The sequence below is a fragment of the Mangifera indica genome, chromosome 1 (genome assembly GCF_011075055.1).
Source record: "Mangifera indica cultivar Alphonso chromosome 1, CATAS_Mindica_2.1, whole genome shotgun sequence".
In the NCBI taxonomy this organism is placed as follows: domain Eukaryota; kingdom Viridiplantae; phylum Streptophyta; class Magnoliopsida; order Sapindales; family Anacardiaceae; genus Mangifera; species Mangifera indica.
Window position 1 is genome coordinate 29,217,916 of NC_058137.1, and position 11,565 is coordinate 29,229,480.

Sequence of the window (11,565 nt, forward strand, 5' to 3'; positions counted from 1 at the left end):
ACTTGAATCCAATCCTGCTAATAACTTCAGTTTTTTAAACTGTGTTTGGAAAAGTTCCCTAAACCCTATGTTATCACCATAGATCTCTTAGAAAATTCAACTTTCAAATCTATACTTTGTGAATTTAGATAACCCCATACAAAACTGGATTGCTATGTGGCATGATACAAGGGCATATAATGTGAACTTATGACAGTTTACGGATAATTTATTTATAATATAGTGTCAAAATGTGTAAAATGCATAAAATTAAATAATATTATTCTGTACATTTCCTTTTCTGCCCATATAGATCAACAGCTTCTTAAAATGTCCATATAATAACCCGCAAAGCATCAAATTTCGCATCCCTCAGCATACACACATTCTCTTTACAGAGGAAAATATTTGCAGCCATGGCGGGAGCAGTGAACCCCGCTGCAGTAATCAGCTTGTGTAAACTGGTCGCTGAGGAAATCAAGTTCTTGGGAAGTGTTGGAAATAAAGTTAAAGAAATCGAAAAAGAATTCAACACCATCTCATCTTTCTTAACGGATGCAGATGCAAGAGCAGCAGCTGAAGAAGGACAAAGTAGTAATCGAGTTGTCACGACCTGGGTTCAACAAGTGAGGGAAGAAGCTTATCGTATTGAAGATGTCCTGTCAAAGTACTCGTACCGTGCGGCAAAACTTCCCGATCGTGGCGGTTGCATTGCTGCTGTCTTTTGGAAGCTCTGGCGTTTCGTGGAGGAGGCAATCCTGAGCCATGCAATCGTCTCGGAGATAGATGCTATCCAGTCATCGCTTGCTAAAATACAAAATGATGGCAAAAGCTTTAACTTCCAGTGTATAGAACCAGGGTCAAGCGGTGGAAGCAGAAGTGTTGCACCACATGACTCTCGAATTGGGTCTTTTTTCATCGACGATGCTGAGTTTGTCGATGATGGGTCAACCAGAACGGAATTGATCAATTTGTTGGTGAACGGAACTGCCAAACGCTCAGTGATTGTGCTGGCGGGCGAAGGAGGGCTAGGCAAGACCGTTCTTGCTGGTAAAATCTATCATAATGAAGCTGTGGGAAAGCATTTCAATCGTCAGATTTTGGTCACAGTCGGGAAAGAATACAACAAGAAGAATCTGCTACGGTTAATCAAACAGGAGTTCGACAAGCTAAAAGGGATCATGCCAACCAAGAAAGAGACAATGGAAGAAGAGATAGATATGATAAAATATCTGAGGGAGAGCTTGAATGACGAGCGTTACTTGATTTTTTTCGATGACGTATGGAAAGTTGAATTCTGGGAAGATGTAAAGCCTGTTTTACCTGAAAATGACAAAGGCAGCAGGATTCTGATCACCACCCGGAACAAGGGCGTGGCTGACTATGCAAAATCTTCATCCATCTGTCATTTCCACATGCTGCAACCTTTGCCTACTTACACGGCAATGCAACTTTTTTGCAAAAAGGCATTCGGGTCTGAGAAGAATTGTCCCCAAGCTTTGTGGGGATTGTCCTATGAAATCGTTCTGAAATGTGGTTGTGTACCGTTGGCAATAGTTGCTGTAGGTGGTATACTCTCAAACAAGAACCATCTTCCCCATGAATGGAAAAAGTTACTTGATGGCATGGGCTCAAGGTTAGAAAGCGATCCCCATCTAAGACTTTGCAGCAGGGTTTTATGTGAAAGCTATTACGATCTTCCTCTCCACCTCAAATCCTGTTTCTTGTACTTTGGCTTGTTTCCAGAGAACTCGATAATTCCGACAGAGGATCTCTTTGACTTGTGGATAGCTGAGGGCTTAGTCCCGTGTAACAACGACTCCCCACCCGAACAAGTTGCAGAAGATTACTTGCATCAACTCATCGATCGAAGTTTGGTTCAAGTTACTTGTCGAAATGTTGCCGGACTGGTTGAAAGCTGTAGGGTTCAAGAGTTTATGCGTGAGATCATCGTCAAAAAGTCTAGAGAATTGAATTTCTGTCAAGCTCTAGACGGAAAAGACTTGAGCCATTGCAATGGAAGTCGACGCATTTCAATATGCGGAAGTGGTGAGAATATTTTAAAGATTATCAAGGATTCAGAACAGGTTCGTTCACTTCAACTCTTCAATATAGACAGCTTGCCAGAGTCTTTCATGGCCGCAATTGTTCCAAATTTCAAGCTAATTAAAGTCCTGGGATTTCATAATGTTGCTCTAGATCGTCTTCCGAATGATTTGGGGAAGCTATTCTATCTACGCTACTTGAGTTTGGCATGTACAAATGTGAAAGAGCTTCCCAAGTCCATAGGCATGCTTATCAATCTAGACACCCTGGATTTGCGCTGGTCCAAAGTCAGAGATCTTCCGGTTGAGATCAAGAATCTGAAAAAATTACGATGTCTATATGCTGACAAAGATGGAGTCAAAATACACAAGGGTCTTGGAGCATTGAAAGGCCTGCAAAAGCTACTTTATTTGATCTCAGATTCCAGGGTGATTAACAACAAGCTTAAGAAGCTGATGCAGTTGAGAAAGTTGGGCGTGAATCTTCCAAATGGTGATGTGAAGGATCTGTTCGACAAGGTTTCGAATTTGGAACACCTTACGCATCTGATGGTAAGAACAGAAAGTAACGAAATTATCGATACACAACAGTTGGCTCGTCCTTCTCTATTGCTTCAGCGTTTCAAATTAAAGGCCAACATTACCAAGCTGCCAGGCTGGATTTTTGAACTCCAGAATTTAATCTCTGTGGGCTTGTCATCCACCGACTCATCATTCAACATTTCCATGGCTGAAATTCAAGCTCTGCCTCATCTATTGAGGCTCAATTTACATTGGAAGCACTGTGAGGAATTGAATTTTGAACAGGGTTGGTTTCCGAAACTTCAGAGGTTGCATCTTGAAGATTTTGAGCAGTTGAAATTGGTGACGGTAGAAAAAGGAGCAATGATTAATCTTAGAGAGCTGGAAATGGGTCCATGCCCACTGTTGAAGGAGATTCCCGGAATTGAGCATCTGACAAACCTCAAGACTCTTACGTTTGTGAAGATGCTGAAAGAAGCTTATTGTATGATAACGAGCGGGAAATGGGAGCAGGTTGCTAAACACATACCAGAAATATATGTTACAGATCATTATAACTACTTTTACACAGACAAGTTTCTTAAATTCCAGACGCCCGAAACTGTTGATCAGTTCATTCAAACATACAACGTGAGGTAACACAGGTCTTTTCTTAATTTTTTTTTTTTTTTTGGTAAATAGGTAACACAGGTCTTCCCTTCTCCATTTATAATTTTCCCCGAATTTTTCATTCAACTATTAATTTAGCTGACTGATATATTTTCTTCTGTTGCCATGAATAGATGAAGTATGATGCCGATGAATCTATGTTTTCCAGGGATCAGTCGGAATGCCTTGACGTGTAATGTCTACTCGCTATGTCCATATTGTGAAGTCTGTCAGTAGTTTTCATAATCCGTCTAAATAAATGTGGCTGCTGTTGTTGCCACTGTTAATTTATATGTATGTGTGTACACAGTTTAATAATACTTGGGTTACCATATATATATAGAAGGTTTTTTCTATTTGACTTGAAGTTGGGGGACATGGTTGAAATGCCAATAAATGGGGAGGTCCGAAAGTTTGAAAAATGAAATTACAGAGAAAACTGCTACGGCAAAATATCCTGATTTCGGGCACTACCTGACCAGTAGTTTCCAAAAAACAAATAATCTAACCAAAACACGTGCCAATCTTGGGTTAACTAACTTGATTTGATTATTAGTTAAAATTTGTTACTATAGAAGCCCAATGACACAATCTGGTTGATGTGTCATGGACCATAAGCCCCAGCATGGGCCGAACATTTTAAAAGACGTAGAGCAAAAGAACATAAAAAAGCAGGTCAATGTAAAGATTAAAAAAAAAAAAAAAGAAAAAGGATTTGTAGAGGTTGAAGAAAACAAGTAATCAAGTGACAGACAGGCTGATAAATTAACATCGGAGAAAGGTTGTTGCGTGGTTAGGTTGAAGTTGAAAGTAGGTCAATGTAAATTAATATTAAAGTGATATCATATATATATATCCAGTGTTAGATGACAAAGGCACTCCACTAATGGCCTTTTTAAGTTATAAATTTTCCATTAAGGGAGGTTACAGTATATATTAGTACCTTCAAGGAAGACATAATATTATCCAAACCAAGAAAACATTCTGCTGTCCCTCCCCCTCCCCACCCAGTGATTTTCATGATGCATTCAGTTGATTCACTACCAGGGTTTGAACAATCCTCTCCCAATTCAGGATAAATCTTAAATTTAATCAAACTAGCTACTAAAATAAAATGATAAAGAATGGAAAACTTGCAAGAACATGATAAATAATTTATTAATGTAGTAGTATAAATAAATGCTGCTATCACGTGTCCCAATGGGCATCTATTGCAACCACCATTCCAACTTTGAGAGGTATGGCGACCCAAATGTCTGCAACACTTGAGAATTCTTGTTTTACGGTCCAAGTTAGGCAGGCAGCCTACTTACTTATTATATCAAATTGTTCTACAGTATTAGTTAAATAAAGTTGTATGGAGGGAGTTTGGAAAAAAACACAAGAATGAAGCATTAAAAAGCTGACCCTCAGCGGTTTGGTGTGCGAGTGAGAGCCCACAGATTTCTGAATCCATACATAGTGCGGAAATTAATGCAGCACTAGCAAAAACAGGAAATACATTATATTATTATTATTATTATCTCATTATAAACAAAATTCATCTACTTGTGTATATATAATAATAATAATAATAGTAATAATAATATGCTACTATATTCATACTATAACGAGAAATTAAAACTAAAGAGTGAAAGTTGATCTAAAATTTGAACGGCTAGGATGAAAAGGAGTGCCTTTTTAACGTGTAACTTGCAATCTCAGAATGCTAAATGGGATTCTGCACTTCAATTCAATGTTCTTGTTGTCAACTTGAATATCATGTATTTTTAAACCTAAGATTCCATTCCCCACAATCCCATTCTATTTGCTTTTAATTATATATTCCTCTAATCTTTTATTGCGCCCTTTATTTTTCTTACTAATTACTAATTATTCTTGTTCATCTTTTAGATGCAAGTTGTGTGTAGAGAATTTAAGAATATATTTTAATTAAGTTTAATTATTTTATTTTTTAATAATATTGTTCATCATTTAATGATATCATTGATAATTCTATTGATAACCTTAAAATGATTTAATTCAATTCAACTTAAATTTGTCATTATTATTTCTATTATTTGTTTTATTTAGTAAAATATATATATAGATAGAATATTTTAATTCAACTTTTTGTTTTTCAAAACAAAGAATACAATTTTTTTTTTTTTTTTTTTACTATTTTGTCATTTGTTTGCCTCACAAACAATTTTGGTATTACAAGGTGTCTCATAAGAAAGGAGTAGATAATAAATTTATATTAATTAGAAATCCTTATCTTATATTTGATATGAGATTTTTAAGGTCAACATTATTGATATTGTCTTAAATATATAAACTATTTAAAGTCTTAAAATATTATTAACTTTGATCTCTTACGATTTTTTACTTAAAAAGCACTTGATGTGATGATGTAAAATTTTTTGTATTAACAAAAATAAAAAATTGAAAATTACGAAATCCAATTTTCTTGAATATCTTTTTTCAAAAAAAGTAAAATATAAAATACAAGAACAAACACCACCTTAATATTATTCTTATAATGGGTGAGTTGATTACTTCATGAAGAAAAGAATAATACTTCCCATCCCATGGAATGGATAAAATAAAAGCATTAGGTTTCAGGTCTTTTTCTTTTTCTTTTTGGGTCATGATAATAAATCTTTTTTTTTTAAATCAACATCTACAAGAAAAAACCACCCACCATTGGAGTTTGGCATAAAACCATTGAAATTTACTGAATGCTTACAAATTCTATGCATGAATCATCTTTTGAAAGCAATTTCTATTATTAATCAACTTCTTAATTAGATTAAAAAAAATAGAGTAAAATACAATTTTTGACCCAAGGTTTCACAAAATCATAATTCTTAGCTTTTGATTTTTTTTTTAAGAAATAACAATATTTGAAACTATCAAACATCACTTTTATCAATAAAATAGACCGAATTTAGTTTTTTTAAATTAAAATTGAAAAAATTGAATTTTCTGTATTAAAAAGACCAAACTTTCAAAATTTTCTAATTGATGGAAGAAACTTTTCTATTAAAATTATTAAACTAATTATCTTATTTTTAAAACCGAATAAAATAAATAATTTTAATTATGTTCGTTCATTATTTTCAATAAGTTAAATGAAAAATATGAAAGTCCAATTTTTTTAATAAAAAAACCGAAAGTTTAATCTTTTTAATAAAAAAAAGTTTAGTATATTCATGTGTTATTATTAAACTATCAATAAAACTATGTATACCTATTTTGTATAAATAAATAGATACACATTTGATGTATATCATCAAATGAGTAAATAATTTTGAATTAAAAATAAAGTGATACTTAATCACATGATGATACATTATATATATACCAAAAAATAAGTACACATAGTATTACTTTTTTTTATTATTAAAGTCATTTCAACTTCCACCATTTGCAGGACTACACTTGAAAAATATATTCCCATTTTTATTATTAACTCCCAACCCAATGCAAAAGCCAATAATCAATTCTAATTTTCATACCTACAAACTTTATGTCACAATTTTACTTTGACAAGTTCAATAATCAATTTCGAATTTACCATAATACTCTTTTTAACAACCAACCATAAATAATAAATAATTTTAATTATTTCTCTAATCAATTAAAAATTTATTTTGTTGGCTTAAGTTAAGAAATGGGTAGAAGCAAATCCAAGAGTGAGTCTAAGGAAAAGCACAAAGAGAAATAAGAAGCAATTAAGGTGAATCTTTCATTAATTGATAGAAAGAAACAATCAAACCCACAAAGCCTCAAAGGCATAGATGCTTTACTTCCAAGCACCAAAAACACACAAAACAGAAAAGAACACTTTCTCTTTTCAAAGTTAAAGGGTGAATTCAAATCAACGAGTTCAAACTAACTATTTAGGATTTAAATTAAATTTAAACTAACCAATATAGATGAAATTAATTTTATAATCACTTTACCAGATAAATCTTAAACTATCTCTTAAGCATTGTTTATACTCTTTTAGTAACAAATATTTTAATATAATTTTTTTTTTTTTTATAACAAGGAAAACTTACTTGAACAAAACTACCCACATAAGTTAAAAGTTTTATATTAAAATGTTACTAAACCGGATTAAAACTCTTGATCTCATACATAAGAATGTCACTAATACTATTTACATGAATCTTATTGGACACAAGAACTCTCTGATCATTGAGAAAAAAACAAAACATAAAGACATCACTGAAATCTCCATTAAGAATAATTAATTCTGGTATAAAATCTCCTGTTTTAGTGTAGCGTAAGCCAACTACCTTCACCAAATCTCTTTCACCTCACTTGTCCTTCTCTTTCTCCTTATCTTTTCATATCTCGTCTGCTGGACAAGCCATCATTCTGCAGCTTCAATGGCGTAAAGCAACACCAAAACCCTTATCCTTGCGTGCCCGGAAACAACAAAATAAACAAACAACACCTTCTAAAACACAATCCTATTTATTTTCTGCGTTGTGGGATCGTTTTGGAAGGCTGAAAACAGTGTGAAGATTGTGTTGTTTGGTGGGTTTTTCGTTTTTTGTGTATTTATGTTTATGAAGATAGGAAAATTCATACAAAGCAAACCTGGGAAAGGCCGGAGAGTATTTTCTGGAAGGAATATTTGATTGCATCCATGAGATCACGACGGCTCTGGCTTTCGCTAGGATGAGCGAGTCCGCATATAAGGTTGAAACCACGTCGCGTCTTGCTCAATGGCGGATAGACAACTTGGCTTCTTGTACTTACCGCAAGTCAGATCCTTTCAAGATCGGCAAGTGGAACTGGTAAGTGCGCAAAGCTCCTCCGTTTTGCCCTGTTTTTTATAAATTCCAGTCTTTTGATTTTGTGCTTTCGGTGAATTGAAGGCATTTATCAGTGGAGAAGAACAAGATGTTGTTTGTGAAATTGTATCCTGAAATATCAAATTTAAATAGAGATAATCCCCCAATTGCTTCTTTCATTATTCGAGTTGTTTGTTCTGTTGGGGATCGAAAGTCTCTGGCTCATCCAGGTAAAAATTTTAATCAATATAAAGTTGAATTTTGTTTTTTTCTATTCATTGAGAATGTGCCCATGTGATAAATTGTTTGTTGAATTTCTCGTCTTTCTTTTTCAGAGATTACAGACAAGAAGCTCAAGAGCAACGACGATTTTGTTTGGGCAATTGAGGTTCCCTTGACTGGAAAATTCATCATTGACGTCGAATTTCTTGACTTGAAGATTGTACCTCCAGGAGTATGCATCTTCTCCCAGATATTCTAATTGTGTTGAATTTTATAATTAGTACTGAAATTTTATGGTGAGTTGTGTAAAATATGCAGGGTGGAGAGCCTTGCACTATTTGGGCTGAAGGATTCTCTGGAAAGCTATCAAATGCAACTGCACTTGCATCGCTGGGTCGAATGTTGAGGGAGAATATCCACACAGACATCATTATTAATGCTTCTGATGGAAGTATTGGAGCTCATCGTGCGGTTCTTGCTGCGCGATCGCCTGTTTTTCGCAGCATGTTTTCTCACGATCTGAAAGAGAAAGAGCTCTCAACCATTAACATCTCCGACATGTCGATTGAAGTGTGTCAAGCTTTTCTCAGTTATATTTATGGGAGTATTGAACATGAGGATTTTCTCGCCCACCGACTGGCACTTCTTCGCGCAGCTGATAAGTATGACATGTCTGACTTAAAAGAGGCTTGTCATGACAGTCTCATGGAAGACATTGATGGAAAGAACGTGCTTGAGAGACTGCAGAATGCATCTCTATATGGATTGCCGAAACTGAAGAGCAGCTGCATGCGGTATCTGGTGAAGTTTGGCAAGATATATGATATTCAAGACGAGTTCAATGCGTTCTTGCAGTGTGCAGATAGGGAGCTTATAGCTGAAGTCTTTCATGAAGTTCTCAATGCCTGGAAAGGTTTCTGAAGTTCGGCCCACAAAAGAAAAAGAGAAACTAGTTTGTGTGTTCGCAATTGCATATCCAAATATGTCCATGAAAATGGATTGTTAGATAATTTTAGTGTGCAGGATTTGTTGGCAAGAAGTTGATTCTTTGTTCAGATGGAATTTGTTAATGTACATAAACATATTGGCTTCCATGGCATAGACTTATGAATTGTAATGATCAAATTTAATTGGAATGGATTTGATTTGAAATATAGTGCTTGGCTATCTGTAGAGCTTATGCTTAAAAACCAAATTGCTGGTGCCAACTCTGAATTGTGAAATCAAGATTTGAGCCATTTGACATTGAAGCAGAAACCGGCAGAATTCAACAAATGGGCAAAGAAAGAAAAGCACATATAAGTTATTATGCAACAGAAGTCAGATTTCATACTGGTTCATCTTGAAAAAGACTGAATTTCAAAGTACTGTAAAAACATAATTTTCAATAACTGGGAATTCAACGTTATCAATTGCAGAATTGCTATCAGGTATATAAAAATTCCTGAAAGACAAGGAAGGAGATATAAAAAGAGGCAACTAATGTATACATAAAAAACCAAAACGAGTTTTCAGCAGTGCTTGGCTTTCCTAAGATAGTTCAATGTAAAATTTTCTTTTTTATGAAATCAGTAAAGCAAACAATCACTAACAAATTAATATAAACAGTAAAGAGGAACAACACATAATTTATCCTGGCTTCAATATCAACTTACCTATAACCTATGGCTCCTTACAATGAGTGTATTTGATAATGGATTTAAAACCAGTGTAGACAAAATGGCTACCGATTCCAACAGTCAATGAAAATGGCAGAATTTACCAAATACAAGGCATGAAGCTCTGCAGGAAACTCCCATATAATCAAATACAAAAAAAACAAGAAGAGAGAGAGAGAGACTAGATTACAGATAAAACTATGCATGAGACCAGATTACAGATAAAACTATACATGAATAACTATGCAACATATAAAAAGCTACCATTGTACAAAGAAAAATGAACTGACCTATATGAGGAAATCTCTGTAATTCTTGAATCTCATTTTGATGAACAAGCCGCGTAAATGGAAGATGGAAGGAAGAGGAACTTGGCTGTTGGAATAAGAATATCGAGGGAATATTATTAGAATCTCATGAATATCAGTACTGTTATAGACTTTTTCTTCTGCCCTTCTGGAAAGTGCTCAGCCCCAAGCCCCAAATATGAAGTATTCAACCAATCCAAGCCCAAGTTCGACTTACGGAAGGCAATTGGTGAGGGCGGCTCCCCAGAAATGAAACGACAGTACCAATGCCCACCTTGATCCCCCGGTTGTTAAAATGATCAAAATCAATTGCCTAGGTGGGAACTTTTGATAAGGCCAATAATTGTTACTATTTTGATTTATAATTCCCTTGTGTTGTGTGGAAATTTGATTCAATCTAATAAAGTTACTTATTTTTTTGCATTTAGGAATCTTTGAGCATTTTTGAAGTAAGTTGGGCCAAAAAGAGGAAAAACTGGAGCAGATCTATTAAACTGAAAATTTCGTGATGCTGATTAGGCGTGGGCACGTGAAAGACGAAAACAGAATACGAAAATAAAATCTGGACGTCCAGATCTGTTGCAAGGGTCTACTAAATATCAAGATTTGCTTCCTAGAAAAGAGATAATTACCAGTTGGAAAAGAAGATTAATTGAGATGGATAAGGAATGATATTTTTAGAGGAAGGATATACATTAAAGATACATATCTTTTTCTTTCTTTTTGGGAAGATATGCATCACTTTGCTTGATTGGATTAGGAGATTAGGATTAACTCTCAATTTCCAGATTTTTAGTAGGAAGACAATATATATACTCTTATTTTTATTTGAGAATGATCAACCATTGTACTTAGAGAATTAGAGAGAAAAACATGGTTTACAGTGGTTGAATAATTTCTCTTAGTTGAAGGGATCTGAAACCATGGAACTACAATGATTGTGAGATTTATTTTTGTTCTTTAATGCATCTTTTTGATTATTTGAGTATTGATTATCTTTCTGAATTATTTGTTATTGATTGTGTTGGTTGATTTCTAAGGCACGCGATTAGTTTATCAATTAATATAATCTACGGCTAGTTTAGGTGCTGAATCCGTAATTGTTCAATCCATCTAATCAAAGTGGTGACTAGGTTTATCGTTTGCTGCGTCAGAAACTATAAATCCTAGGAAAATAATCAACTGGATTAAATGCAACGTCGTACGATTGTGTTGTCTTGCTTTGTTGGTCTTTCTAAATCGTAATGCTATTGTTTAATTAAATTCGAGATCGTATCCGAATTATTAATCAATAAGGGTTAATTGGAATACATGTTTTTGGTTAACTAATCGTAAGGAATGACAGATTAATTTAATACCACAACGAATATTTGAATAATTAATTTGATATTTT

General features: G+C 34.3%; 2 protein-coding genes and 1 long non-coding RNA gene across 3 annotated transcripts; 2 read left to right on the forward strand and 1 right to left on the reverse strand.

The window, feature by feature from the left end:
• Positions 1 to 361: 361 nt before the first annotated feature.
• On the forward strand, positions 362 to 3,530 carry LOC123217135 (disease resistance protein RPM1-like). The gene is made up of 2 exons (XM_044637931.1): positions 362 to 3,181; positions 3,329 to 3,530. The coding sequence occupies exons 1-2, from the start codon at positions 396 to 398 to the stop codon at positions 3,330 to 3,332; spliced, it is 2,790 nt and encodes a 929-aa protein (XP_044493866.1). The 5' UTR covers positions 362 to 395; the 3' UTR covers positions 3,333 to 3,530.
• A 3,876-nt stretch (positions 3,531 to 7,406) lies between these two features.
• On the forward strand, positions 7,407 to 9,362 carry LOC123195793 (BTB/POZ domain-containing protein At1g55760-like). The gene is made up of 4 exons (XM_044609638.1): positions 7,407 to 7,987; positions 8,069 to 8,214; positions 8,320 to 8,438; positions 8,525 to 9,362. The coding sequence occupies exons 1-4, from the start codon at positions 7,869 to 7,871 to the stop codon at positions 9,125 to 9,127; spliced, it is 987 nt and encodes a 328-aa protein (XP_044465573.1). The 5' UTR covers positions 7,407 to 7,868; the 3' UTR covers positions 9,128 to 9,362.
• A 201-nt stretch (positions 9,363 to 9,563) lies between these two features.
• LOC123195803 lies at positions 9,564 to 10,489 on the reverse strand. The gene is made up of 2 exons (XR_006497524.1): positions 10,155 to 10,489; positions 9,564 to 9,988 (listed from the first exon to the last, which is right to left on the reverse strand). It is a non-coding gene; the product is annotated as an uncharacterized LOC123195803 (long non-coding RNA).
• Positions 10,490 to 11,565: the final 1,076 nt, after the last annotated feature.

Bases quoted from the DNA above. Each gene is read 5' to 3' on its own strand.
- LOC123217135 (XM_044637931.1), top strand. From the start codon at position 396: ATGGCGGGAGCAGTGAACCCCGCTGCAGTAATCAGCTTGTGTAAACTG.
- LOC123195793 (XM_044609638.1), top strand. From the start codon at position 7,869: ATGAGCGAGTCCGCATATAAGGTTGAAACCACGTCGCGTCTTGCTCAA. The intron at 7,988-8,068 runs GTAAGTGCGCAA...GGTGAATTGAAG, and splicing joins AAGATCGGCAAGTGGAACTG to GCATTTATCAGTGGAGAAGA. The intron at 8,439-8,524 runs GTATGCATCTTC...TAAAATATGCAG, and splicing joins TGAAGATTGTACCTCCAGGA to GGTGGAGAGCCTTGCACTAT.